Source organism: Choloepus didactylus (genome assembly GCF_015220235.1).
Source record: "Choloepus didactylus isolate mChoDid1 chromosome 23 unlocalized genomic scaffold, mChoDid1.pri SUPER_23_unloc1, whole genome shotgun sequence".
NCBI lineage: Eukaryota > Metazoa > Chordata > Mammalia > Pilosa > Megalonychidae > Choloepus > Choloepus didactylus.
Window position 1 is genome coordinate 2,528,345 of NW_023637590.1, and position 20,753 is coordinate 2,549,097.

General features: G+C 52.1%; 1 protein-coding gene across 3 annotated transcripts in view; it reads right to left on the reverse strand.

The window, feature by feature from the left end:
- The window catches only part of PI4KA (phosphatidylinositol 4-kinase alpha), a 106,452-nt gene that overhangs the window by 60,361 nt on the left and 25,338 nt on the right, over positions 1–20,753 (reverse strand). For all 3 annotated transcript variants that reach the window (XM_037823487.1, XM_037823485.1, XM_037823486.1), the window contains exons 6-17: positions 20,297–20,556; positions 19,773–19,839; positions 11,754–11,902; positions 9,990–10,055; positions 8,263–8,359; positions 6,945–7,136; positions 6,231–6,331; positions 5,599–5,728; positions 4,547–4,679; positions 2,446–2,541; positions 1,967–2,150; positions 1,506–1,609 (exon numbers count right to left, since the gene is read on the reverse strand). In XM_037823487.1, the coding sequence (XP_037679415.1) occupies positions 1,506–1,609; positions 1,967–2,150; positions 2,446–2,541; positions 4,547–4,679; positions 5,599–5,728; positions 6,231–6,331; positions 6,945–7,136; positions 8,263–8,359; positions 9,990–10,055; positions 11,754–11,902; positions 19,773–19,839; positions 20,297–20,556 (1,579 nt within the window). The remainder of the gene's footprint in view (positions 1–1,505; positions 1,610–1,966; positions 2,151–2,445; positions 2,542–4,546; positions 4,680–5,598; positions 5,729–6,230; positions 6,332–6,944; positions 7,137–8,262; positions 8,360–9,989; positions 10,056–11,753; positions 11,903–19,772; positions 19,840–20,296; positions 20,557–20,753) is intronic.

A 20,753-nucleotide genomic window follows, 5' to 3' on the forward strand; every position in this document is an offset into this window, starting at 1 on the left:
CTCGGGGCCAATGGAGGCACTGGCTGGCATGGACACCCGGGAAGGGACCCGTGGCCTGGCAGGCCAGCCCCACACTAACTCCAGCGGCCAAGCTGACGTGGTCTGCTCAGCACAGACACCTCGAGGCAGCCTGGCCACCGGCTCCTTCCGTGGGCCCCAGAGGCAGCCGATTCTACCACTCACATGTGGCGTAACCCTGGGCAAACTGCTGTCTCTGCACCTCGTTTTATAATTCTCTCTCCATGGGGTTGTAGGAGGAATTATGCACTCTGTCTGGCATCCAGAAATCACGGAGCAAGTGAGAGCTGTTATAAAAGGGCGCTCCTTACAGGCGAGGACGGGGATGACTGTTCTGGCTGGCTTTCTGGAAGAGGAGGTGATCTGAAAGCTGGAGAGGGGCCGGCATGGAGAACAGGAAGCCCACACGCAGCAGGGGCGAAGAGCAACGAGACAGAAGGGGGGGCCGAGGGAAAACGCAGGAGCAGAGACTGGGAGGCAGGAGGCGAGGCGGGAGGGGACACGGGGCCGGGTGTTGGTTTTGCTGCCGAGACCAGGACGGACCGAGGGTGGGAGTGAGGCTGGCCTCACAGTGGTGCAGGGAGAAGACAGAGGACGTGACAACAATAAAAATTAAAACAGCGACACCCCGAGACGCAGCCTCCACTGAGGGGTACGTTGTGCCAGACTCGGTTTTGGGTGTTGGCTCACTGAACCTGCCCAACGGGAGACCAGTGTCATTTCACCCTGGAGGAAACCGAGGCACCGAGTGGCTCAGCATCACTGAGGCCCACGGCCATGCCCCTACCTGCCACCCTACACCGACCGGGAGAGGCTCGGGGAGTAAGGGCCGGATTTCACCGTCAGGAAGCGAGGCTTTCAGTCTGGGTGGCTGAGCAGGGGTGCCCGCAAAAGGGCTCTCCCTCCAACTCCGCCACCTCTTAACCTCCTTCCAACTTTGCCTCCCCTTTCCCTCTCTTCCACTGATCCGAACACCCTCGTGAGACCCTCTGAGTCAGGATACACACATCCCTGTCCCCGAGGCATTCCCAGCTAAGGGCAACGAACAGACAAAGAAACCCGTCTATCTTGGTCGGCGGGGAAAACTGTCAACTTTATAAAATCTGGAAGACTCCCCACCTTCCAGGCGAGAAGACTGGCTGGGTGAGCACAGCCCTGCTCCAAACGGAAACCACACAGGCTTCACTGAAGGGGACGAGCGTGGGGATGTGTGTGGCGTGGCTGACTGTGCTACGGACAAGGGCCGGCCAGCAGCAGGCAGAGTCGGCCGTGCGGAAGGGGCGAGAGGGCCGGAGCTCACGGGCACGAGGCCCAGGGCCACTCCAGGGTGGCCGCTCGTGTGCCTTCCCCGCCCTGTCTCGCCCGTGCACGCACGGCCTTTGTGAGAAGGAAAGCGTATTGAGGGGACTAATTCCCACACCTTGTGTGTTCAAAGGATGCCGCGCGCTACCCTGGTTTAGGGGGAGAGGGAGGCCCAGGCGAGCGACCTGTAGCCGTGGTCCTTGTAGTCTTTCGTGGCCGAGTACACGACCGAGCTGGCCTTCACGCTGATCTGCTGGAAGAGGTTCCACACCTCCTGATAGATGTATTGCTGGAACGAAACGAGGATATCGTTACCGTGCCGTCGTCACACCCCAGAAACACCTCCCAGGGCACAGGGGAGGCGCCTGTGGTCACCGCACCCTAAGGGCCTAATAAAGCCTCCACTTCAGAAGCCCCAAGCAAACCTCACGTCAAATCCTATTACATGAAGTGGGTTGAAACCCCTTTTTCCCTGGCACCTGTGGAACCACCCACACTCCTCTTTTAGTTGAAAACATCTCATTATTCCGTGTTCGGACCGGACGAGCATGTCACTCGTCTGCAGGGCCCAGTGGAACCTGTACTTCGACGCTCTTCACGATCGAGGCGTGTCAAGGCTGGCGGGCGAGAGCCGGGGCTTCCTTACGTTTCCGGTGATGACCAGGCAGCCCAGCTGGTCGATGATGAGCACGTCGAGCGGGGAGGGCGGCTGGCAGAACTTCTGCTGCAGGATCTGCAGGATCGGCTCCATGACCTTGGGCGTGTCCCTCAGGGCCACTGCAATGTGGCCCAGGGCCCGGATGGTGTGATCGGGGATCAGGTGTGCGTCCCTGCGGTGGGGAGAGGTAGCCGGGCGTCGGGGACGGCCCTCCCGGGAGCCACTGGACCGAGTCTGGAGGTGGCAGCCGGGAGCTTCCGCCACCAGGGCACCGGGCCAGAGGACAAAGCCCTGTCTCTACTCTGAGACAGTGTCCAGGAGGCACCTTCCCAGTCGGCGTCACCTTAGACCCCGTGAGACATCCCACCCGTGACAGCACATGGCAGGAAGGAAGGAAGCACAGACACGCACAGCTGCAGGGGCCCCCCGCCTGGAGGGCCGGGGACGTGCCCAGGGATGGGACGTACTTGTCACTCTCCTGCGAGATGTAGAGCCGGTTGGAGAGGCTGGCCAGGAAGGCCTCCACGATGACCGGGTCCACCGTCAGGCCGGCCTTCAGGCACCTGGGGGACCAGGAAACCACACGGCATCAGGCAGCAGGAGCCCTCGGAGTTTAATTTTTCCTTTCTCAAAGCGTAAAGCACTGCTCTGAACTTCTCCCCAGAAGTCGGAATGACAGCCATTACACAGAACCGATTCACAGAACTGGGACAGACTTGGCCCGCTTGGGAAGTCTCTCGACTGGCAACGACAACTTCGTTATTCTGCCCACACGTTTCCTTTGAAATGTCACACTAAAGCTAAATTCCAGTTTTAGAGTTCCTGCACCATTCCTTAACACGACTCACAGGAATTATTCAAAAGAGAAAGAGCGCCAAGACAGCTGTGGGAATGTTAAAATTATATATCAAGATCTTACTAGTGTGAGAAGTTACAGGAAATGGAGCAAGAGTACAAAACGGGTAGGTGATGATTCATGTGTGCAGAATTCTTAATTAGGTTTATTTTAAAATGCTTGGAAATGGATAGAGGTGATGGTAGCACATTATGGTGAGTGTAAGTAAAAGCACTGAATTATGTGGGTGACTGGTTGAAAGGGGAGGTTCAGAGTGGAGACTGTCACTAGAAGGAAAGCTGGAGGATAAAACGGGACCGTATAACACAGTGAACCCTGTGGTGAACGCTGGCTGATTGCTAGCACAGATACAAAAATGTTCCTTCATGAATTACAGCAAATGTACGTCACTACTGTAAGAAGTTAGTAATAAGAACGGCATATGGGAAACATCGTACCTATTGCAAACTACGGACTACAGTTACCAGTAATATTTTAATAATCTTTCATAAACGGTAACAAGGCACCACACCAAGGATAAGGGTTAACAATAGCAGGCATGGGATGTTTTTTGTTTGTTTTGAGTAATGAAAACATTCTAAAATTGACTGTGGTAAGGAATTCACAACCCTGTGATGACACCGTGAGCCACCGACAGTACACTTTGGACGGACTGGATGATATGTGAATAGATCTCAACAGAACTAAAAAAAAAATCCTACTAATGTGGAGAAATGCTGATGTTATAGAGAGAGGAAAACCAGAAAAGCCTCTCAGAATGTGAAGCGTCTGAGGTACATCTTGCTCTCTGATTTGGCAGCTGAGAGCAGGGAGCCATGGTTCAAAAAGGGAGAGAGGCATTTTGATGTAAGCGAGTTTGGAGAGCACTGGATACCCGATCATAGAAAATTTTGCACCAGTGTTAAAAATAACACTTCTCTTTCTGCTTTTCCATATAGTGCACATTTTCTACAATAAGCAGTTTTTTATTATGTTTACGATCAGGAAAAAAAATGACAAGACATTTCGTTTTTTAAAATACATAAGAATTCCCCTTTTGGAAGCAAAATGAGATGAAATAGTTTCAGTGGCTGAGAGATTTCAAATGCAGCTGAGAGGTCACTCTGGTGGACATTCTTACACATTAGATAGACAACACCTCTTAGGTTTTAATGTATTGGAATAGCTAGAAGTAAATACCTGAAACTACCAAACTCCAACCCAGCAGTCTGGACTCCTGAAGACGATTGTAGAACAATGTAGATCACAAGGGGTGACAGTGTGATTGTGAAAACCTTGTGGATCACACCCCCTTTATCCAGTGTATGGATGGATGAGTAAAAAAATGGGGATAAAAACTAAATGACAAATGGGGTGGGATGGGGGGATGGTTTGGGGGTTCTTTTTTCACTTTTATTTTTTATTCTTATTCTGAGTCTTTCAGATGTAAGGAAAATGTTCAGAAATAGACTGTGGTGATGAATGCATAACTATGTGATCATACTGTGAACAGCTGATTGTATACCATGGATGACTGTATGGTGTGTGAACATCTCTCAATAAAACTGAATTAAAACAACAAAAAAAAAACCAACACAAAAAAGAATTACCCTTTTTAGGTCAAGTGTGGGTTTGGAATAGTCAGAAATCTGTTGTAATAAATTAAAAACGTTTCCTATTTTGCCAGGAGCCTGTGCCCGCCGGCTCCGTCCTCCCCGCGGCCGGCGTCCCACCTGCAGATGTTGTCGATGGCGATGTCCCGGAGCTGCTCGTACATGGAGGGCTGGTTCTTCCTCCCTGACATGACGCTCAGGGTCGGCTCGGCGTGCTCGTTGGTTACGCTGATTTTTATATCGTTGCCGGCAACTAAAGGCAAAGTCAAATAGGTTAACAGAGTAATCCTGCCACTTTCCACCCTCTTCTTCACAATTCAAAAGCTAAGGATGCGCTAACTGTGCTTGGTTTATAAGAGCAACTGTTACAAAAACACGTAACCACACATTTCAGACACAGAAGGGTCTGAGGCCAACAGAAAGGACAAAATGAACACGCCCAGATTGGAAGGAAGTATATGTAGGCTGCAAAGCAACCACGGATAAAGCCAGCCAGTTCCCAAGGAAGCGCTCGCGAGTGCTGCCGAGAGCCCGTGCGCCCAGCCCCGGCTGCAAGGCGTCCTCCAGCCGACGGGGAGGATAGATGTGTGCCGGGCCCGGGAGCAAAGCGGAGCCGGAGAGCAGGGGCCGCAGGGCCGGGCCCCTTGCTCACTACGGGGTCTGGGGTGGTGTCTCCCCTGCTCAGGGTCGGGGTTTCTTCATCTGAAGGCAAGGACAAAAGTGCCCACCTTACTAGAAGCCCCGCGGGGGCCCTGGCTCGGGCAGGGGTTTAATTAGTGTTGGCAGCGGCTGGGTCACTCGACTCGCTGTGAGCAGGTTCCCTGGCTGGACACACCTGACACGCTCACGGGAAGGCGGGGGACGCAGCGGGTGAGGACACAGGAAGCTTTCGGTCCGGCGTGCGGGGCGCGCAGCACTCACCCTTCAGACTACTGCAGCAACAGCCGGTGTCGCAAAGACCACGGGGTAGAGGGGCCTTTGGAGGTGGGGACTGCCGGGCGGGGGGCGGGAGGAACAGCCGGGGGTGGGAGGTGGCTGTGTCAGACGCAGAGCACAGGCGTGGAGCCGGAGTGGGCCGAGGGATGGGGGCGGCGAGCACAGTGCCGGCCCAGGATGGCCACAGTTTATGAAACCTGCCGGGCTGCTGCCTCGAGGCCCCAGGCCCCCGTTACCTGTGTGGGACTGGCTGTGGTACTTGTAGAGCTTCACCAGCACCGGCGACGGGATGACCAGGAAGTCACGCAGGGAGGGCGTGACAGAGTGCACCACCACCGGGAACCTCTCGCACAGGCGGCCCAGGCCCTGCAAAACGGCACCCTGGTCACCAGCCCAGGCGAGGGCCTGAGCCCGACTGGACACGCACGAGGTCAAGGCTCCCAGCGGACAGTCGGGGCCCATTCAGGGAAAAACGTGCTCATTCCCGGTGGAAGCAAAGGATGGGAGGAAGGACACAAGCTATGATTTTGGAACTGCAGCGGATGTGGCGTCTCATCCAGGGAGCGCTACGCTCCGCCAGCCTTAGGAGAGCCCGCCTGCTGCATGGCCTCAGGGGCAGCCCGACGAGGACACGGCACCCACAGCGAGAGGCCCCGGCGGCTCCCTCGGAGGCCAGCTGCACCCGGACCGGCCCCTGCAGAAACCCCTGCTGGGCTGGAGGCCTCAGGCCCCCGTGTGTGACCCGCGTCCCAGACAACAACGTTGGCTCTGCTGCCAGGGGGGCACGTTTGCCACCCACAGCCTCAACAGTGCGACCAAAGGCGGCCCTGGGGATGGCATTTGGGTCCCTGGCGTCAGGGAGACGGACCTGCAGGCAGCACACGAGCAAGGGCAGGTGAGCCATGATGACTTTGCTGGACGTCTTGGACTGCAGCTTCTCCGAGAGCTTGATGCAAAGGTTTTCTGCCCCTTGATTCAAAACCAGAGGAGGGCATGGATGGTGAACAAAGTCCAACGTTCAGAAATCACTTACCAAAGAATCGTGTAATTTAATTAAACCCCTGAGCATATACACCAGGAGTGGATGGTGGTCGGAGCCCTTAACTCGGATCACCTCTGTGCTCCTCTCCGGCTACTTCACAAGTGCTTCCCTGCACCATGCATGACGGCTCTCTCCTCTCGGCTGCCCCCCAAGCCTCCGTGGCCTCCATGGGGGGGCTCTGTACACAGGAGCCATCCCGCAAATGTCCACTACACTCTACTCTCCAGCTCTGGGCTCCCACTTCTCCACACACAAACTCAGAGAACCAGTGAGAAGTAGTGGGGAGATCACACAGGCCCCCGTGGCCCCAGGAGCATCCCTGTACCCCCAAGCCCGGCATCCCCCAAGCTGGAACAGGACCCTGGAGCTCCCCTGGCACAGGCTGCTGGGCCTCCCCACTTGACCACATGCGCTGGTGACAGAGCCAAGCATTTCAGAAGCTGTTTCTGGGGACTGGTTGTTAAGAATGATTCCGAGGCGCACCAGGGCTCACACAGAGGGCAGCTCTGGCTGTGGGCAGGGCCAGGCAGCTCAGCTCACCCTGCTCATCCTTCACGGCCCACACCATGAGGTCCACACAGGCGGCGCTGGCCTGGCAGCGCAGCTTGAGGGGGCTCAGCTCGCTGTGCACCCGGTCTGCCTCGTGCAGGATCTTCTGCAGCTCCCCCTGGCTCGCGTTGAACTGCTCCAGCACGAAATCGTGGATCTCCTTCACAAAGGAGGTGGGGAGGTCTGCGGGGAGGAGAGCAGGCACCACAGTCAGAGGCCAAACAATGCACCAAAACGTACAGGCAGCGGCGGGAACACTGTTTCCCTCTCAAACAAAACCCCACGAGCTCCAAGAACGGTTCCAAGAACGGCCACTGGGAAGAGCCTGGAGAGGCCGTGCCTGTTACACATCCTGAGAGCCACGCTGGGTGTTAAAGTCAGTACACTACAGCCTGACTTTATGAAACGCAGAGATCAGGATGTAGCATCCCTGGAACTGGTTCTGTGGACAAAGGGAAGTCAGTCAGTTACCAGATAAGGGCAGAACCTGGCTATGGCTTGAAACAGAGAATTTCCTGGCTATGGGGCTGCATCTCCGGATGCCCACAGTTGGCAGAGTTTTCAAACCGTCATCTTGGGGCCTGTAAAGTCCAAGAGAAGCACTGGGATGGACACGAGCCAGAGCCGGCCAAGGAGGCAGCAGCACAGCACGTTTCGGCGAGGTAAAGAAGGGAGGACGTGAGGGGCTCCCGGGTCCTTGGCATAAAGAACCTAAACCTGCAGTGGCCCTGGCCAGACTCGACTTCCCAAGAACTCTCTGAAGGGGATTAGGAAGACGGTTGGGTAATTTGCCTCACCTCCACATCAAGGACTATTATGTGGTCACCAAAAATTATATATTTATGAAGAATAGTTAATGACATGAAAGAAAAGCTTAGGAAGAAAGTTAACAACAAAAAAATGCACCAATGAGAGCCTGGAAGGAAATGTGCTAAGTTTTCTGGGGAGCATGCTGAACTATCAAGATCCCATCTCTCAGCTATAAGATTGTGAGTGTCTCCTTTCTTAATTTTTTAACCTTCTAGAATTTCTAAAACAGACAAAATTGTAAGCACGATTATGACGATACAACAAACCCATGTCTGAACATCCTGAGGAGCCCACCCGAGAAGGCCCTCCAATGGCATGAGGGTTGCAGGATCCGTGAGATGTTCTTTTCCCCCCAATTTACTTTTCCCCAAATTTCCGGGGTGCGGCCATGCCACTAGCACGTGTCTGTCGGTGGCTCTGGCAAAAGGAAGCAGACACACGTGCAGCGGCCGCCGGGGGCCCTGGCTTACGGCACTCACTCACGCACGCGTTCGCTCACCCTGCAGGTGGTACAGCGTGTCCCGCAGCATCTTGAACATGGCCACGTAGAGGGGGTCACTGAAGGCCACGTAGTAGAGCTCAGCGGTGGGGGTGGCCTGCAGGGAGACGCGAGCACGTGACCACAGGGCAGCAGCTCTCCCCTGCACCTCCTGCCTCCTGAAGGATTCGTTATGCAGGCGACTCGGCATCACGTGCTGGAAACCCACAGGTCCTGACCCATCACTTGGAAGGCAGTGGTTTCTCTGTTTCCTGCTGGAAGCTTCGGGCCAAGGACAGCTGGGGGCTTGTGTGGTCTAGGGACGGCCAGGGCCCAGTCACCTGCACCCTGGAAGGGAGACCCACCTTCCCCATTCTTGCTGGACGATCGGCCCTGGCCTGAAGAGGTTGTGGGAGGAGGGGCAGGAAGAAGGCAGCAAGGAAACAACCAGACCAGTGGATTCCACCCTGTGCCTCACCGAGCAAGAGATACCTTCGTATTCAGCTTACGTTTCGTGACTTAAACTCATCTTTAATTATTCTTCAGCAATCTATAATGGGGCACTATTTTTCTGCCAGGAAAACAATTCATACAAAGCCTAATGAGGCAGGCCTTAACTTGAATGCATTCCCAGTTTAGCAGGACAGAAAGCACCGTTAGCTGTCACTCGTGACGTGTACTAGAATGGAAAGGTGTGAAGGTGCTTGCTCTGCACATACAGGTGAGGGATGTGAGAAGCAGGTGTAGAGTGGTGGGAGGGGTGTGCAGAGCCAGGCTGGTGGAGAGCACGGGGAGCACACGGGTTTGCAGGGGCACGGACGATGAGAGCTGCTGTTAACAGACTGCCTTTGACGAGCGCAGCTCTAAAAGCTTTACCGAGACCTGTCCTACGCAAGCCTCACACCCACTCCCAAAGGGTGGACGACGAGGGGGGAAAGTGCCAGAACTGTGCTCCTCAGACAAGAACCCGCCCAGTGGTTACGTCAAGTATCTGTCAAGAGTTCGCCGACAGCCAGTGCAGAGCTCTTCGGCGCAGAAGGGTCCCTGGAGTGTCCCTCCTACTACAGCCCTAAGCCCCAGGAGTGTCGGGGGCTTGGAGAGAGAAGGATCACTGAGCTTCATAGAGGTGATGTGGACCCAGCACAGAGCTGAGGCAGTAACCACCTGGCAAATGGGGCTCTCTCTGGAATCTTAACGCTCAAAGGGGGACTGACCCAAGTGTCCCCTGAGATTCTCAGACCCCCACCCCCACCCCCAGCACCGTCACTTAATGATATCATGAATAATGCTGTAGTTCTTGGCTCCAAGTACGTTAAAGACAAAAGTTCCCTGGGCACCTGCCTCTCACACTTAGAAGCCAGGGGCCATTGTGCCTGGAGAGTGCAGCTCCAAGCCCGGAGAAGGGGCTCTGGAAGTGCCGAAGGGGCAGGGCAGATGAGCAGGCACAGCTCTGAGTCGGACGGGGGCAGTCAGATCCCTACTCCTGGCTGTGAGCGAGCGAGGGCACGCTAGCCAGGCCTCTCTTCTCACCTATCCAACCACAAGGTGATGTAACCAGCAGAGCCTGGCACAGCACCCAGCGAGAGCAGCTCTCCGTGGCCGGCAGGAGGTTACGGTGCATGATAAGGGTGTGGAACTGAAAATTCGCTGCCTAACCTGCGTCACCACGGCCCCAGCATCTTCCCATTTTTTGCTTGTGGATGTTGAAGTCGGGCTAATCTGACCACGACGCCCTCCGAGGTACGTACCTCTAAGATGCCGGCCACCATGGCGTCCAAGGATTTGAGCACAGGCTCTTCCACGACCTTCTTCACCTACCAGGGAACAAAACCTCAGGTCAAATTCCCCACACAGGCAGTGAGGAGACGGCTGTCAGCTCCCTTCACCGAATGCCAGACCGTGCCGAAGGAGGAAGCGTGCAAGCACGCGTGGTGAAGGTGGTGATGGAGACCAGAGGCCAACGGGGCGCAAACGGCGGCTGCCTGTGAGAGATGCCCACAGAGTGCCTTAAACTCGGCTGTCACTCGGGATTTTTCTTACCCTGGATCTGAATGACATAAAAACAGACGAGAGGGACCAGCTCCCTCGAGTTGCTGACGGAGGATCTCCACCTCCTGGAGGTGAGGGGTTCAGCCCCAGGTACCCGTGGCTTTGCGCCCGCTCACTGCTAACAAGCCCAGTTGCGACTCCGCCTTCCAGGCTCCCCTCCCGACGTCAACGTCAGGGCCTCGCCAGTCCTCGGGTGCCAACAGCTCCGTCCCTGCCCCTGGGCCTGGCTGCACCGGCCCTTCTGTGCCAGCTACGTGTGCACACACAGACACCCACTCTCAACGCCACCCACTCTCTGAACCTGCGCTTGGCACAGGGATAAACTGTTCTCAGGGGCAGGACAACCTGACCAAAGTGCTGCCCAAATGCCATACTTTGAAATGTCGAGATGACAGTAAACAACGTGCCAGGAGAAGAAAGAAAAAAAACGCCTACAAGAAAACCTGGGAAGTTAAGATACACCGGACAAAATAATTCTGCCCACTAGCCAGCCTTCAGTAGCATCTTCTGGCTTTCTGGTAGGAAGAGCCATCTGAGGTGGCCACGGCCCACCCAGGCCACCGTTTGCTCTGGACACGGGCACTGAGGAGCAATTTCGGAAGTCTTCCTTCCTGATTTCAACTTCAAAAGTGAGGGATGTTCCCAAACATCCCAGGTGCTTAGCAGTTCATTCCGGCCCCACCCTCACTGATCACCACTGTGCTAACGTCCCTTCCGCCTGAAGCCTTCAGCCTTGCTCTCTGGCTGCCGGCTGCCGTGCACACGTCACACAGAGGGTCAGGGCTGCTCTCCAGCGCGGGCACTGGGCTCCGTGGCCAAGTCCACGTCCATCCCACCAGGGGCGTGCCTTGCTCGCAGGGGGGCTTGCTCCCACCCAGTCTTCCCAAATGGAAAGTCTGGCCTTTAGTGTCTATCTGTGATGACGTCTCGCCCCTGCCTGCTTGGATCTGTCTTTTAACCCACCTCAAGCTCCACTGTGACATGAAACCCAACCTGTAACTGTCCACTCCAGGACTGTGATGATGGCACCAGGGCCTTCCCCGGCTCCACCTCCTCGCTACCCACACACGAAACCTGAAGGTGTTTTGAATGAATCTAAACAGAGCAAACCCTGAGCGGGAGAAACGTAAAACAGAAAAGCAACGGCCTCGGATTCAGAACCCCGGGCCCTACAATGGGGGGCTCCTGGGTATGACTGTGATTTTTCTTTCCTTCTGAAATGCAGATTCATGGCCTGTACCCCTCACAGATGCCAGAAGGATCGACTGACAAAGCCTGGCACGCTGATTCCAGGAACGTTTCCCGACTTCTGTCTTCAGCCTGCGGGTTTATGACTACTCACTCATCTTCAGATACACGAGGGCATTCAATTTTTCTTTTAAAAAATACAGGTTTTTGCCACTAGCTAGCAGTTTTACCGACTGATACGAGGGTAATCTGTTTACCACCCCCGCTCTGCTTACCAGGTTTAAGAGTTCCCGAAGCATTTCTAGTGGAATGCTGAACTCCTTGTAGGTGACGCCATTGAAAAGAGGGGAGACGGCGAAGCTGGAGCTGACGGTGGAGAAGTAGTGACCTGGCTCCAGGGTGCTTCCGTCAGGCAGGCAGGGGGCTGACGGGAGAGAAACAGGCAAGAAAACCACAGTCTCACCGGGTCAGGAAGGCGTCCCCGAGCCGGGTCCCTCAATAACCAACAAACGCCCAGCGTCTGCTTTCGTCTCTACTCCAACTCCTCACTTGGCCGTTTAATTATAAGAAAAGAGTTATAATTCTCAAATCCCTGAGAACGCCTCTCACTTAGGAATTTCAGGTTAAAGGCTCAGATACGATCACGTTCTAAACTTTTCAACTCAGACAAAATAAGCTAATGTGGGGGGGAAAGGAATTGCACCTTCTCAAACGCTGAGGCATCCCCAGACCCTCAAGGTATTTTACCACCCAAATTAGAACAAAAACACACACTATGGGAAATTCCAAAACCAGAACAAAACTAAAGACGTTCAGTCATCCAACACTTCCTTGTAAACGTGAAACACAAATCCTGTACTTGTCTGAAAATCCAGGAGTAAGAACGACGATGGAGGAGGGATGTGGGAAGAGGGTGGAGCAGGGAGCCCCAGGAATCAGCATCTCCACCAAGACGACCAGCAAACGGGTGGAAACTGCCTGATTCACCTCTCTTGACACTCGGGAGTCTAGCGGGACACTTGTGCAGCAGCCAGGGAAGACGAGGATGAAGAGGCTGGTAAGCTGTGATAAATATCGGTGAATTTCACCCATTCCCCAGAGGCGTGGCAGGCAGCAGCGGGGACTGCTCGGGCTCCTGGTGCAGCATCTGGTACCAAGATGGGCTAAAGGACCCGGGCCGCATAACCGGGGGTGGGCACAGTGGGGGTCGTGGTCTGACTTGTGATCACAGCTCTTGGGGGCTGGCTCCAAGGGCGGCCATCCTTCCAACTTCCCACAGGCAAAAGCGGCTGAGGATTCTTAAAAAGGCAGTACCTGTTTTTGTTTGTTTGTTTTCCCTCTCTTTTCTGTTTCCATTCCCCATATGGGAGCAAAAATACTTTGGAAAAGTCACAAACTGACAGCTCTATCCCTCAACAACAACAGCAAAAACCTAGTAATGCCAGGAGTGGGGGAACAACATTTGTAGAGTTATAACAACATAACACTCGGAATGCTCAGTTCTCAACAACCATTTCAAAAACCACAAAGGAACAGGATGGCACGGCCCATTCACAGGAAAAGAATTTTCCAGAAACCAGCGCTGAGAAAGCGCATACATTTAAAGTCAAAGACTTTAAATCAATTGTCTTAAATATGTTCAATAAAGCTAAAGGAATCCATAAACAAAGAACTAAAGGAACTTAGGAAAACACTGTCTGAACAAAACAAAGAGATGGAAGTTGCGGGACACTGATTACGTGCTTCAACTTGGCAGGCCTGGGCCAGGGGACCGGATCCGCCCCTGGGGAGGGTGGTGGGCACGGGCGACAGCGCCCTCCACAGCCCCCCAGGCCTGGGAAAGTGAGGCCGGAGGCAGGCCCCATTTCCTCACCCAAAATACCACCGTTAGGGGAGGCTTGCCGGAGGGAACCGCCTTTTCCCCACCCCCTTATCTTGCCCGGACACTCCCCGTTGCCAGTGCAACTCCCATCACCACCAGTGCGCATACACTGTTGCCAGACACCATTACCGGAGCAACTCCCGCCCCTTTTCAAACAACCTCCGTGCCCTCTTAGAACCAATCCTAACCGCCGCACCCTCTCAGAACCAATCCTAGCCTTTATCCCCTCAGCATTGACTTGTAACAACCCCCGCCCTCTATGCCAGCCTATATAACCTGTGCTCACCCCTAATAAACGCTCTTGGCTTCTTCACCCTCAAAGAACCGTGTCCTGCCTGTTCCTTCTCGCCGCCCTCCACACCTTGCACGCCTCCGCCGGGGACCGGGCCCAGTCCCCCGCCTCGCCCTCGCCTCCGGGAAAGAGCCCCCGCCGCCGGTACCCTCCGAGCAACGCCGAGAGCCGAGGGTTCAGCAACCGGCCGCCCCCCCCCCAGACAAATCAACTGCGACCGCAGAAGTTATAAAAGGAATCAGACAAATTTTGGAGCTGAAAAGTACAGTAACTGAAATGAAAAACTCATTAGATGGATTCAAGATCAGATTCCAACAGGAAGAAGAAAATTTCAGCAAGATAAGACAGAAGGTAAGACAATCAAAATTATCCAGTGTGTAGAGCAGAAAAAAATACTAATGAAGAAAAATCAACAGAGCCTGAAGGACCTGTGGGACACCACCAAGCATTGGTATATATATACCATTGGAGTCCCAGAAAGATGGGAAAAGGGGGAAGAAAAAGTATTTGAAAAATAATGGCCCAAAATTTCCCAAATCTAATGAAAGATATGAATATACACATCCAGGAGGCTCAATGAACTTCAAGTAGGATAGACCCTAAGATATCCACAACAATGCATTATAGCAAAACTGTCAAAATACAAAGAGAAGATTTAAAACTAGCAGGAGATGACACTCGTCACACACAAGGGATGACCAGAATGGTGAACTGTGGTGTAGGCACACAACGGGATACCGAGCGGCAGCAAGAAGGAATGAAGCTGTCAGGTGTGCAACGAGGTGAACAGACACTGAGGAAGTAGGTTGAGTGAAATAAGCCAGAATCGAAAAAACAAACATTATAACATCTCACCAATATGAACTATAATGTGCAAACCCTGAGAACTGAATCTGAAAGCATCGGTTATCAGGGGAAGGCTTATTGTAAAGGATCCTGGATTGTAAGCTCTTACAGCAGTTATATCTATTCCTGAGTAATAATGGTTATTCCTAAATTCTGAGATGCTGAGCTCTTTGTCTATAACCTGGTCGGTCCCTGGAACTTCGGGTATCTGTGTGACGCCTGAGACTCAGAGCCAGAGTTCAGCAGCTATGAATGTCAGCGTTACCCCATACAGCAACTGCTAAAAAGGCTGAAAAAGAGATCAGACTTCAATTAGGGATATGAACAAAATGGTCCTGGTTGGGACTAAGGTAAATCAGACTAAAGAGTAAAGGATGATGTTGGCTGTGTTTTAAAACTTCAACTTCCGAGACAAAAGGAAGAGATGTTTATTTGGTGCAAAATCTGTATTTTCTGTAGCACACTATATAATTTAACTTGTATGATCAGTTTATTTAAATACAATAATTACATGGAACCTTGAATAGGGGGTGAGAGCTGGTTGATTTATACAGGTTAGCGTGAAGCCCTGATATATCCCAGAGTAATTTAAGTAGAGAATAAAAAGTATCTGCAAAGCCCTCTTGAGGAACTGGAGGGGAAATGTGGAAATATTAAACTTCCCCACCTGGGGAATTCCTGATATTCTCACAAGCATTGGGGACTACCAGTTTAGTAGGCTGTGCCCTCGATCTTGGGGCTTGCCCTTATGAAGCTTGTTACTGCAAAGAAGAGTCTAAGTCTACTCATACATGTGCCTCAGAGACTCCCCAGAGAGCTCTTTGTTGTTCAGATGTGCCCCCCACCCCAGCCCACTCAGCAGGTGAACTCACTGCCCTCCCCCCATGGGACCTGACTCCCAGGGGTGTAAATCTCCGTGGCAATGTCGGACATGACTCGCAGGGATGAGCCCAGACCCGGCACTGTAGGATTGAGAAAGCCTTCTGAACCAAAATGGGGAAGAGAAATGAAACAAATTAGTTTCAGTGGCTGAGAGATTTCAAATGGAGTTGAGAGGTCACTCTGGAGGTTATTCTAATGCATTATATAGATATCCCTTTTTAGTTTTTAGTGTATTGAAATAGCTGGAAGGAAATACCCGAAACTGTTGAACTGCAACTCAGAAACCTTGATTCTTGAAGAGAATTGTATAACTATATGGCTTACACGGGGTGACCATGAGATTGTGAAAACCTTGTGGCTCACACCCCATTTATCCAGTGTATGGACAGAAGAGTAGAAAAATGGGGACAAAAAGTAAATGAATAGTGGGGAGGGAAATTACGGGCATGAGACGTTTTGGGTGTTCTTTTTACTTCTATTTTTATGTTTTGGAGTAATAAAAATGTTCAAAAATTGATTATGGAGATGAATGCACAACTATATGACGACAACTGTGATCAACTGATTGTACACTTTGGGTGACTGCATGGTATGTGAATATATCTCAATAAATTTGCATTAAAAATTTATGTTAAAGCAAATGATAATTATCGTGTTAGTAAAATTTAAATGTCATGGTAACTACAAAAAATCAGAGAATATGCAAGCTCATGAAGGCAAAAATTAGAATATGGGTTGCCAGGGGTGGGAGGTAAGGGGAATGGGGAGTTAATGCTTAATGTGTGGAGTATTTCTGTTTGAGGAGAGGGGAAAGCTGTAGAAATGCAGCGTGGTAAGGGGGTCACAATATTGTGACTGTGATTAATTCCACTGAATGGTGTGCTTGGGAGTGACTGAGATGGAAAAGTTTATCTTGTATCTATACTCCCAGAATTCAAAAAGAGAGAGAAACAGCAACAAAGACAATGGCGATTAAATGCAATACATGATCCTGGATGGGATCTAGCAAGGGAAGAGAAAGGCCCAAAGGGACATCTGAAAAAATTAGAATACAGATTGCAAACTTTATATCAATGTTAAATTTTATAATCTTGCTAACTGCATTTAAGGTGGAAACATAATTGAATATCCTGGCTCTTAGGAAATGTACACGGCACTATTAAGTGTTCAAGGAGCATGACATATACAACCTACACTCAAGTATTCAGAAAATGGAATCATAAATAAATAGGCAGGCAAACAGATAGATGGATGGAAGGATTGACAGGTGGACGGATGGACTGATAGAACGATACATTAAATGTGGTAAAATGTTAAAATTGGTGGATCTGGGCAATAGCGGTAAATTTGCATTCTCTGTACGGAGTTTGTATTATTTATCTCAGCGTCCCGTAAGTTTGAAAGCAGTCAAACTAAAAAACTGGAAAAAGATAATAAAGGAGAAACTAAGACTTCTACAGATAACCACTGAGAGAGTGCATTACCAGAAGACGTGCCCTACAAGAAACGCTAACAAGGGTCCTTCAGGCTGGAAGACAAGGACACTGGACAAAAACCAAAACCATAAGAAGAAACTTGGTTAAAGTGCTTTTTACATTATGTATATTTTACCAATTAAAAATGAATGAATTATTCTTTTAAAAACCATGAGAGAAGACAATGACTGGGACATAACTTTGTCAGTGGTGTTTTCGTATTCAGCGGCAGTGTCAGCATGAATGAGACCGACTAAGTGTCCCGGCTCCCTCAAGCAGCCGGAGCGGGCGCGGCTGGGATGCGGCCGTGTGGTGGTGACCGCCTGACCAGCCGCTGAGGGCAGAGGGGCGCGGGCAGCCACCCCGGCAGGGCTGAGGCCTGCGCTGCTCCATGGTAAACCACGGGGACAGGTGAGCGGGTAAGGGAAGAAGGCCGGCGTTGAGAGGGTGCACGGGGTCAACGGGGACCCTGGGATCAGAGGGCATTTCCCACACAGACACCAGGGGCTGAGGAGGACGTTCCGGTGTGGCGGACAGAGATGCAGAGCCCCGATGGCAGAACCCACGCCACCTCAGGTGTGAGATTTACGCAGGGGGCATGGCGGAAGGTTCTTAGGCAGTTGTGCGGGGCTCTGGGGGAGCGGCTGGGAAAGGAGGAGGAGAGGCGAGCTGTGAGGAAGTGAAGTCTCTGGAAGGAGGCGAGCAGGAAAAGCGCTCGTCCAGCTCACCCCTGCAGGACACGGGGCTGGGGCTGGCACAGCGGGGCTCAGCCGGCAGCCGCCACATGAACAAAAGCCGCAGAGCCAGCCCCCGAGCTCCCGGTCAGCCTGCACCTGCCTGCTGCCACCCCGGCCCTTGTGGAAGCAGCTCGGGAAGGACCGGACGGGACCCAGAAGGGCAGCTGTAATGGGGGGGGGGGGCCTGTGCCCGGAACGTGGGTCAGAAAGAGCCTTCGCGGGCTTCCGCACCCTGGTCTGCAAAGGCCTCAGAGCAGGGTCTTTTTACAGCCTGGGGCTACGCATTCCCTGTGTCGACACGGGGGCTCGCTGGGGGGCGGCCCTTGGAGCGATGGCACGAGCCTCTAAAGGCTACCATATGTGAGGGGTCTCCTGAGACGGTGTCTGCAGCGTTGCCCATATTTATCTGCATTTACTCCGTTTTTTAAAAGTCCTTCTCACATCTCTCAAGATCCCCTTGGGACAGGCTCTTTGAGCAGTTAGCATCATCTGATAATGGAAGGCACTGCACTATGAGGTATGGAATTCTCGCTTCTCCACTTCCCGTCACTTAATTCGAGTCTTACTTTCCCCAAGAAGGAAGTGGAGGTAATTTAAGAGTGTGTGACACTGCATTGGGTGGTCATCTGACTGGCCGCTTGACTCCAAGTTCATAAACTATGTAAAAGGACTTGGTGAACAGAGCTATAAAGAGTATCAGTTATAGTCCTACTATGTCATTCTTTACTATTATCTACATACTTAATGACCTTAAAAAACAAATGAGACAGAATATATGCTATGTGAAATTGGGAACCCACTACTTAATAAATTAGGCCCTCTACTTGAGGCTTGTTCCTGTGAAACTTAAGGCTGCAAAATGGGGGCTGAGCCCACCTATAATTACGCCAAAGAGGCACTTCCAGGAAACCTCTTTTGTTGCTCAAATGTGGACTTTCTCGGCAAATAAATTCATTAACCTTCCCCCTATTTGGGACATGACTCCCAGGGGAGTGACTCTCCCTGGTGATGTGGGAAAAGACCCCCAGGAATGAGCCTGGCCCTGGCAGAGAGGGACTAAGAATGCCTACTTGACCAAAAGGGGGAAAAAGAAAGGTAACAAAGTAAGATTACAGTGGCTGAGAGATCTCAAATAGAGTCGAGAGGCTATCCTGGAGGTTACTCTTATTCAAGCTCCAACTAGATATTCCAACTGCCCACAGTATGCCAATCCCTAACCAACAGTAGTCCCCAAAATACCAAAGAATATCCAGGTCCCTGTCTGAGACTCTATAAAAGTTTCACTTACTAAGTTTACTTTTCAGAAACTTAAATCCCCAGAGTGTTCCTACGCCAGGTAAGTCCCAAAACCCAGAGGCAACAGCCTCTCCAAGAACATCAACCAGATGCAGCCCCCTTCCCCATAATGTCGACACCCCTTTACATTATGAACAAGTTAGGGAGGTCACCGCCCAGATATCTCTGAAGACTGAGACAGTGATCAAATGAGAGAGGGGTAGCAACAGACAAGACAGGATTTAATAAAGGATTACAAATACTGAATCTTTATGGGAATATTTTTTGGCTTCTAGGGTACTAGAGCAGCTAGAAGGAAAAAACGGACATGGTGGAACTATAACCCATAACATGCTTTGAAATTTGCTCTACAGCCCTTGTTAAATCATACTTTGAAAGCTGTCACATTTCTACATATATGTTACATTTCACTATAAGGAAATAACTGAAATGGCAGAACTGTAACCCATAACATGCTTTGAAATTTTCTAACTACTTGTCAAACCATACTTTGAAAGTTATCACTTTTCTGTATACATGTTACATTTCACAATATAAAATGTAAAAAAAAAAGAACAAAGGACAACAACCAACGAACAAGAGAAGTGCGACTGCCCGTTCTCCCACTGCCAGCCAGAGCCCCCGAGGCCAGCACAGAGCACAGCACACCCGGGGGGCAGCTCTGGGGCCTGATGTCACTTTCTGCACGTCTCTCTATGCACGGAATATTTTTAAATTAAGAGATAAGAAGCTAAAATGAAAACAGAAAATAAACGCTTTCTAAGAGCTCAGCAGGGTAGCCCCATGAAAAGAGAGATCCCACAGCAGCCCTGGTCTCACACGGAGCCCCTCTGAGCCTCTGTCCCAGGGTGAGGCCACGTTCTCGGTGGGAAGGAGACACGCACCTTCGAAGTAGTGGAAGGCGGATCCTCCGGGGGAGCTGGGCGGGGGCACCCCGCGCTCAGGGCTGACCTGCAACAGAGAGAAGGTCAGTCAGCCTCGGTCAGATCCCCTCGAACACGCTCTCGCTGCCAGTCCGCTATCTGGATGGTCAAGTCCTGCTCCAAGCCTCACCCCTCCCTGACGCCCAGCACAGCCGCAGCTTTCTCTCTGTCACCACATTGTCCATATCCGACATGGTCAGATTATATACACGCGTCAATTATACACTCCTCAAGGACACCAACCGTGTCCCACTCAGAACAGAGTTTGACACCCAACGCATCTGAAACAAATACTTTGTGACTAGGGAACAAAGTGGCCTGTGCAGGTTAAAAAGGCCAAGGCAGGCCTTTGCATTAAAGAGAATTCCCCAAGAACCTTCTTGGTTTCTTAAGTTTCGTCGCACAACCCGGGAGTGGGATTTTACTTGCATGGGCGCTAAACCAGGTCTTTCCCCTCTGCTCTCCTTTTGGGAGCCCAGCCCCACCTGGGAGATGCTGGAGACGCTGCTCGTCTTCCTCTTCAGGGTGCCGTCCTGACACACGGTCAGCAGGGTGCTGGGGAGGATGGAGCGGAAGTCGTTGAAGGACCGCCTCCGGACGCCTTCGAGCTCCTCTGGGACCCGGAGGGAGTGCGGGGGCACTTTGGGGAAGAGCTTGGAGAGGAGAGACTCCTCCGTATTGCTGTAGCGCCCAAAGGCCCGGGAGATGCCGATCAGGCACGGGATTGCGTACCTGCAAAGGTAATCTGGGAGGCAAAGGAGAACGAGAACTTCACCGGCGAGAGAACTCTGTGCTGGACGGCCCTGTAACAACTGCTGAGCTTTTACAGCCCACCCACGTACAAATCTCAAGGCTCGGCATAAGCCGAAGTGACAGGGTCAACGCCAAGGGCTGACGATATCTTCAACTTGTCACTAACAACCACCACCTGACACCAGGTCT